Source organism: Acyrthosiphon pisum, unplaced genomic scaffold (genome assembly GCF_005508785.2).
Source record: "Acyrthosiphon pisum isolate AL4f unplaced genomic scaffold, pea_aphid_22Mar2018_4r6ur Scaffold_20511;HRSCAF=21254, whole genome shotgun sequence".
Lineage (NCBI taxonomy): Eukaryota > Metazoa > Arthropoda > Insecta > Hemiptera > Aphididae > Acyrthosiphon > Acyrthosiphon pisum.
In genome coordinates, this window is record NW_021769879.1 from 3,047 (window position 1) to 12,427 (window position 9,381).

Below are 9,381 nucleotides of genomic sequence, written 5' to 3' on the forward strand. Positions count from 1 at the left end.
TTTTTATAGTCATTTTAAGCTCAAATTTGGACGAAATCACATATTAAAAAACCTGGAATAACTATTTTAGTTATTTGTTGTGATTGTATATTATTGAAACTTCTAAAGTATACTATTATATATCTATGATAGTACCACGGTTTGTTGTTGATGTATAACGCGTTATAAGTACCTAATGGATATTGTGATATGATTAATTTGGAATTTATTATAGATACCTATTATTGGTCAATTTATTTTTTAATACCATAGATAAGTATATAAGATACCTTATACCTTGACTGACATACCGTCTCCTCTCAGAATCGTTTTTCTTATACAGTGATATTATATCATTGAATTCAAATTTAATACTATCCAATATACAGTGACCCACTTGTAACCTACTGTACAGTAGAGCGACATCCACTTACTCACCTTTTTCTGGATGCCCCGTTATAATTCTGTAACACTTTTCTACATAACATCGTAAAGTTAAACCACTGCAAAATGCCCTTGTTATAGCTCCTAAAAGAGCGATTGAATAATCACAAACCATTTCGTCAGGAATTTTGATACCTGATTTCAACCATCGAGCCAGCCAATTATGTATTGAAAGTGTATCCTATCTCTCAGAAATCATTTGGCTAACAGGAATCTGACCATAACATGTATTTACAACTGCTTCATATAAAAATATATGACTATAAGTTAAATTTAAAGATGAACATTTAAATCTTTTTATAATCCACCAGTTGCATCGATTGATAGCCTACAATAATTCTTAGTTAAGTCTTTATCAATTATCAGTTGATGTGTACTCCAATAATGAACCAGGACAGGATCGATGCCTATTGAATGAATGAAACCAGAACATTTTGAATTATTTTTAAATTCAACTATTGATTTAATTGGACATTTTTCATTGATACCTAAACTTTTATCTTTGAATTGATGTTTTATTTCCCTTTAAATGTCATTATTATACAAATTAGGAGGGGAAATTTGCCCAAATTGCATCCCAGATACGTTGTTTCGTTTTTTTTTTTTTTTTTTTTTCTATGGTATCGCAGTCAGGGAGGGAAAGAGGTTTCCCCATTACTGCCTCCCTGACCACATCATTTATTTCAATAAATAACATCACCACAAATGAAAGATAACAATACTTAATCTAATGGATTACATCATAGTGGGGGGTATACATCGAATAGAGGCCCCTACTCCTCTTTTTGTTTGCCTTCGGCATACACTAGTGAACTTAACTAATTTAGTAGTTTAACTCTGTTTACTCTTGCTGGCTCTTACCTCGTAGCACGAGGAGCTGCCCGGGTAGTGGTCGTAGTCATGTCCGCTGTCTTGGCATAGGACACATCTCGGGTTTGCCTTGCACTCCTTTGCTTTGTGGTCTGGCTGACCGCAGGTCATACACTGCGCTGTGCGGTCTTTTCCTCTGCATGTTTCCCTGAGGTGGTCGAAGCCGTGGCATCTGTAACACCTTCTTTGCTGCGCTTTTAGCCGTATTCTGCATCTAACTAGGCCTACCACCAGGCGGCCTATCTTCGATAGTCTTTCGGCGTCTCTGTATCTCACCTTCACTATGGCCATCATATTGCCTCCATACGAAGGAACCATTCTGAGTACTCTGACCGTATCCAGGGCGGAGCCCGTAGTGTTGGACACTGCCTGTAATACTTCTTCCTCTGTTGAAGTTGAGTCCAGGTCTCTGATTTCGACTACTGTAGTGATGGGAGAATGTACCACCACCGCTTCGGTTCCCAGTGTCTCGGAGACCGCGTCTTTGAGTCTGCCCGCTGCTTCTGCCTGCGTGGGGCCTTTGGCCAACTGGAGGATCAGGTCCCCCTTTCTGGATCGTCTCATACCTTTGACACTGACATTAATCTTGTCGACGTCGATGGATTGCTTCAGTTTCCTCGCCATGTCCGCGTATGTTGCTGACCCAGAAGGACGAATGATAACTGCTTCGTTTCGCGTCTGGTTTTTTCCCTGTCGTGTGCCGGGAGGTTTGTTCTTCATCTTGGATTTTTTCCTCTTCGTCTCCCGTGCCGGTAACGTCTCAGGTGATCGGTTTCTTGGGGGTGGCTTCTCGCTACTTCGATTGCGTCTGGTTATGGGGTGGCCTCTGTTCCAATCTGACTCGTGGTTCTCTGGTTCCGTTGTCGTTGCCTTGTCTGAGGTGGTTGGCTCGACTTGTAGGACACTCATCTCTCGAAGTGAGGAAGAGAGGTCGTCTATCCTATCGCTTGCTCTGTCTACGTAGGTCTGGTACTCCTTACTTTTAAGGGTCGCTTTATCCGCTTTCTGCTTCAGCTCGATGCACCAATTCTTCATCTCCTTGTGGACGTTTTTGGTGGTCGAAGAGAAGGCATACATCTTGTTTGCCAGGGTGGCCAGCTCTTCAATGCGAACTTTGACGTCACCCCATATTTCGAAGACCCAGTTCGCAAGGTCTTCGTCCAGCATTTCCTCTTTCGTATCTTCATAATTTGCATGTGCGGGTTTCCTAGTTACATTCGTTTTAGCCTGATGGACGGCCCCCCCCCCCTGAATCCGTGGGGGCCTGGGACAGGGGTACTGTTTCCGTTTTTGTTTTGATCCATCCTTTGGTTTAGAGTGTCCTTCTCGTGGTGGTTTGCAGTTTTCCTTCAGGGTCCGTTTGCTGGCGTTAGCAGGTGGTTACCGTGCCTACCACCCCCAACCAGTTAAGGTCAGAGGCAGCTCTGGTGGCTCCGACTCCGACTAGTTAAGTCAGAGCCGGGGAGTTGGGTACCTCTTGGCACCAACCGAAGTCGGTGAGCCCCCCCACCACGTCAAGGTGGGTCCCGTCGGGGGGGGGGGGGGGGTGGTCCCTTAAACCTAACCTAACCTAACCTAACCTAACCTAACCTAACTCAATAGCTAATGTTTAATAAATAACTGGTATTAGGTATAAGGGGTGACTAAGGTTAGTGGTGGTATATAACCCCAGATTCAAATTATATCATATACCACTGTGGTCTGTGGTTCTAAAAGTTTGAGATAGGTAGTACAGAAAGATTCATATTTTTTTTTATTCTAAATAAATAATTTTAATATTATCAATAAATTATTCTAAATAAGTTCCATTTCAATTCATAAAATGTTTTTAAAAATTATAAATAAATGTTAAATATTTTTATTTATTTTTTATTACTTACCTTAAAGTTTTTGCAAGTCTTTTTTCAGCACAGATGGATTTACGTAGTACAGTAACTTCTTTGGTTATGTCACCGCGAATATGCAATAGTAACTCTTCAAATGTGTTGATACTCATACGGAAATAGTCAAAAAATTTATCAGGGTAATTCTTAATTTCCGAATAAAATGTGTCGAAGGATATTAATTGTTCTAAATTCAGATTTAGCGGATGAATCCAGTGTTTCCACGAACAATTTCTTGATTTATCTTCTAACATCCCAAGAGCTTCTAATGCAGCAATTAATTTTATTTTTTTATTTCTATTCATTTTTTTAAAAACCGAAAACAACTCAACAAAATTCAAAAATCATGTACACCGAACATGTGCATTATATACATATGCGTATTGATTATTCAACTTTCAACTATCTACATTGAACCAATTATTATTAATTAAAAAATTAATAAATCAATACCTAACCTAAAGTATGAATAATCAAAACATAAAATATGGTGGGAAAAACTTATTTATCTGACCTAACCTAATATAACGGACTGAAAAAACGGATCGTGTGGCCACCCATAATCGTCCGGTAAGTTCATACATTTTAGCGGACCGGTGAAAACGGATAGTGTGGCCCGGCCCTTAGTAACGTGCTGTAACTCTTGGCCTTGAGTATCATTCGCTAAAATATTGAGTAACAACGGATGCCCTGGTTGAGGTTGTTTATCAGCCGATCCAAATAACTTGCAACCATTATCTTTGCATGTAGCATAGAATTTGATGAAGTATTTACTTCGTGTTGTGTCAGAACTCACTACAGATCGTTTGTATATAAAATTGCAAGGGAGCTTATATTTTTCTAAAAGTGCGTCATTAATTATATCTGTCCATGTATTTTGTTTCAATACGTTATATACTCGAAATTTATCTTTTCGTTTATAGAAAAGATATTGGTTCAAATTCGAGATACTTTTTATATGGTATGGACAAATTAAATTGTTTTTTTATTTTCATTCTCATCTTTTTCACTATACGTTTCATATTCTGAACTTTTAGCTGAACTATTTTCAGAACTGTTTTAAAAAGAATCATTGTTTGTTGAAATAATATTTAATGACTTCTTGATTTTTGATTGATAATCATGACGATTTTGGAAAACAGAAATATACAATGTTTTGGGAATAATTTTGTTGTCAAGTTGTTCACAGATAGTAGTCCACATATGATCCGTATAAGGCTTCAATACTCCATCTTCAAAAAGGTTCAATTTATTGTTTTCTAAAATGTTAAATATAATATGATCATGGTCTAATACTGGCTTTCGACTTCTATTGTTTTTGACCTAAAAACAATACTTATATGTAAAATCAATGTTTCAGTAAGGTATATAATAAGTATTTTCAATAGTTGAATTGATTTTTAATGTTATTTTTTATTTATTATTATTTTGTGGGATTTTTAGTTTATTTTAGTTTTAAAATATTAGTGGTAACTATATACAACACAATGTCTTGCAAGATTATATCAATTATTATTGCATGTATAGTTTTTAAGAATATAGTCAAATTCTATAAGTACATCATAGAAATATCTGAAATTATCATGTGGTCATGTGTAAAGAGTGTGGTGTCCCGTAAAAATTATCGCGACAATATTGTCGCGGTAATAATATAGCGGAAATAAATTCGCGGTTCATTTCATAGCAAATCAATAATCCCGCGCGTCATTATTATCGCAGAATTTATTATATACAAGATATTAAGTTACAAGATAACAATAATTTGTTTGTTTCGTGTACGAACGTCCGTACACGACAGTATTCGTTTGGTAATATAGCACACAGCCTGCACCATGGAGTATATTACCAACCAAAAAGGTGGAATAATACTAAAATATAAATCTTTTTTGTACCAAAAAGAACGTGAAAGTGAAACAACAGGTAAAATCATTTGAAGGTGTTCGGAATATACCACAAAAAAATGCCGTGGACGTTTACATTCATTAGGTGAAGTTGTTCTTCATACAACCGATCATAATAATCACGTTCCTGACATGGGCAAAATTGAAGCAAAAAAGGCCATCCAAAAATTAAAAGAAACTGAAATAAATATGCAACTAACAACTCACTGTGTTGTGAGGACTATAACATCTGAAGTAAATTTTATTACACATTTTTATAACCATAATTTTATATTTTTATTTTATTAGAGAATAATTTACATAATATTATAGATTACACAAAGCGCAGCGGGACAACTACCGATTTTAAATCAATTAAAGCGTACCGTTCAACGAATTCGAAAAATCAAAACATGTGCTCCACCTATTCCAAAATCGCTAAATGATCTTAAAATACCAGACGAGTGCAGGAAAACAACAAGTGGTAAGACTTTTTTACAGTATGATAGCATTAATTATGAAGGTTACCATGATAGGTTTTTAATTTTTACAACTGAAACAAATTTAAAGTCAATGCAAATATGTGAACACTGGTTAGCGGATGGCACTTTTTTATGTTCACCTCATATTTTTCATCAACATTACACAATACACGGAGTTAGTTATTCAAATGTCGTACCAACTGCATATATTTTACTACCAAATAAGAAAGAAGAGACTTATAAACGCATGTTCCTTGCATTAAAAACCTTACATCCACAACTCAGTCCAAAAGTTCGATTTCGAAAAAGGTGCAATGAATGCTGCAAAATGTGTATTTCCTTCAGTTGATATAAATGGCTGTTTTTTTCACTTATGTGAAAGTATTTGGCGACATATTCAGTTCAACGGATTACAGTCCAAATATTCAAACGATTCCGATTTTGCTCTTAATTTGAGAAAACTAGCTGCACTTGCTTATATTCCAGAAAATGATGTAGTATCCGCCTTTGAAACTTTAGTCAAATCTCAATTTTACCAACAAGAAATATTATCAAATTTAATTGATTATTTTGAAGATACATGGATCGGTACACCTAATCGTAGAATTAAAAGAGCCCCTTTGTTTTCAATTAAAATTTGGAATTGTTATTCAATGTTAGACGATAATATTCCATGAACAAACAATTCGGTCGAAGGTTGGCATAATTCTTTTAATTCTATGCTAAGTGCGCACTATCCATCAATTTGGACATGCATTACTGCATTAAAAAAAGGAGAAAGTTTAAACCGTTTTAAAATTGAACAATATACTGCAGGCTTTGAACCACCAAAGAAAAAAAAATATAAAGATTCCACAATAAAACTAAAAAAAAATATGTGATGGCTATAAAAATAGATCAGTTGACGACTACTTACGTGGTATATCACACCATTTCCAATACCAACAAAAATAAATTAAATTTAAATTATATATATGACTTAACTTAACGCTATTATAAATTTACTTATTAATAATATTTTGTATTATAATAATTTTTAACTTAAATTGTCATGAAAACAAAATGCTATGAATTATAAAATTAATAATTATATATGACTGTACTTGTTATTTTGTATTATAATATTTTTTTTTACTTAAATTGTCATGAAAACAAAACGCTATGAATTATAAATTGAATAATTATATATGACTGTACTTATTATTTTGTATTATAATATATATTGCGATATTTTTGTATCAACGACATATTTACTTTTGCTATTTTTTTACCGCGATAATATTGCCACGATATTTTTACCGCGACAATATTGCCGCGATATTTAAACTATTCCTACGTATTGGTTCTATTAACGATTGTCTTTATCTCCAAAGTGATCTGGATAGCTTTGTCAACTGGTTTAAAAATATTGGCTTATCCTTAAATGTATCTAAATGTAAGATTTTTACTTACACTGCACGTAGTTGTTTACCAATAATTTATTCCTATAATATTCTAGGCTCTGAAATTTTACGTGTTAATGAATCTGTTATTGGTCTTGGATTCAAGCTTACCCGCTCACTTGATCCACGCCCACATATTGACATGGTATGTTGTAAGGCCTTAAAAACTCTTGGATTTATCAACAGGCTGGCTAGGGATTTTAAATTATACTCGTCATTTAAACTACTATATTTTACTTTAGTACGCCCTATATTAGAATACGGCGTGGTTGTTTGGAGTCCTTATACTGCTATGACTCTCTCCAACTTGAAAGAGTTCAGCGCCGGTTCCTTCGTTCTGCTGGTTTCTTATTAGGCATTGAACACTCTCCGCATAACTATTCAGCTGTTGCTGATAAATTAGGTCTCGTCTCTCTAGCTGAACGCAGGCGAATGCTTTGCGTAAAGTTTCTAAAGGGACTGTTGTCTGATCAAGTTGATTCAACTGATTTATTATCCTTACTGAATTTCAAGGTCCCTCCCCGTCAAAACCGTTCTAGTGTTCCTTTCCATGTCCCTATATGTCCGAGCAATTATATGAAAAATGAGCCTATTAGGCGTTTAATGTTAATGGCCAATGAGGATCCCTCTATAGATCTTTAATTTTACTATTTGTTAATCTTTTTTCGGTTTTTTATATTTATCAGCTTTAGCGACCTAATCTAATTAACCTTATTTATCTATCATTATTTGTAATCAAACTTTTTTCTCTGTTATGAATGTATTGCAATTATGTAATATGTATATATTTTCAAAAGGGTTTCAAAACCGTTTTTTATTATAAAATAAAATAAAATAATCACCTCGATAATTATTTACCATAGAAAACACAAAAACAATAGTTAAAATGTATTTAAATAAATTTAGGTAGGTACCTACTTATATAAAATGTATTATTTTAATAGATTATTATCATGGAGGAATTATGTAAGAATGATGACTCAAAGAATGAAGACCCATTTGAAGAAGCTGAAAGAAATGCTAGATTTAAGCTTCAACCAAGTTTGAAGATAATGTTATTGGCTAATGGTTTTGACAATTCATATGTAATAAGTAAAATAAATGAAAGTGATATTTCCAATACTGAAGATTTTGCTCGGAATACTTTGCCTGATTTAATTTCAGAAAGTGAATATAAAGAATATTATGGAATCTCCAAAAAAAATTTGAAGTACTATAATCAGTACTATAATTTGAGATAAACAAAACACCAGAATCACATCATAAAGTAAATAAGAATAAACCAAGTCAAAAGATCAATATTTCTAAAGAACACAAAGTAAAAAATAAATTGGACGATAAACAAGTTTTAAACATTAATCTGCTAGAAGAGAAAAAATAATTGAACAGAATATATCAGAATGGATAAATCGAAAGTACAATGTTAAAAACAATGAAAATGATACTGACAGTGTAATGTATAATAAGCAAGACTTGATCAAAAATATATTAGATAACTAAACAGTTTCTGTAAAATTATGTAGTCAAACATTTAACGAAGAAGATCCTGATAATATTGAGTTTAATAATGTGACAAGTGATATAACTTGCTTTTGCGGTATTCATACTAAAGTATTTAAAAGGACAATGACTGGGCGTACCCGTATGACTTGGGTGTTAGAAAATTATTATCGACACATTATTAACTATGTAGAAAATCAAGGGAAAAAAATATTTAAAGGGTCTGTCCAACAAACTAATATAGTAAAAAACTATTTTACATTAGCTAATAAGGGAAATGTCGAGGGAAATGAAAAACTTACTGCTACACATGAATCAACCACACTAGAAGTTATTCCTTGCACTTAAACAAAACAAATTCAAGATTCTTCAAAATGGAGTAACATTAAGTATAGTAGATCAGAGAGAGCTAAACGAGCACGAGAACAAAATTTAATAAATTGCGAAGAAAAACAGCTGCTTATAACAAACTATTTTGAAATTGTCCATAAAATAACTAACTATGTAAATGAACATAATATCTTTATTGAATCATTCGAAGATTTACAGAAAAGTATGCCGCCCTGGAAGGAAACACCTACAGAATTAATGTTAAAGAAAACAGACACTAGCACTTTATTAAAATCATTGTACAACGCAGCCTTAGATTATTCAAAATCAGCTAGTAAAAATGCCAATCAATATAATGAATCTCTTAAAAAGTTTTGTGTTTTTTTGTATTTTGTTGGCGGAAGGTTACTATATGAAACATTATAGTCAAATTTAGTAAACTCATTACCATCAATTAGTTCATTAAACAGATTCATTTCCTTAAAAAAAGATATTGTAGTGGAAGGGGAGTACAGGTTTAAACAGTTGAAAACATTTTTAACAGAAAGAGACATGCCCCTTTGTATTTGGG

The 9,381-nt window shown here is 33.7% G+C and overlaps 1 protein-coding gene across 1 annotated transcript; it reads left to right on the forward strand.

Annotated features, from left to right (window-relative positions):
- The first annotated feature begins 7,122 nt into the window (after positions 1-7,122).
- LOC115034670 lies at positions 7,123-7,622 on the forward strand. Its single transcript, XM_029491986.1, has 2 exons — positions 7,123-7,306; positions 7,366-7,622. The coding sequence occupies exons 1-2, from the start codon at positions 7,123-7,125 to the stop codon at positions 7,620-7,622; spliced, it is 441 nt and encodes a 146-aa protein (XP_029347846.1).
- The last annotated feature ends 1,759 nt before the right edge of the window (positions 7,623-9,381 follow it).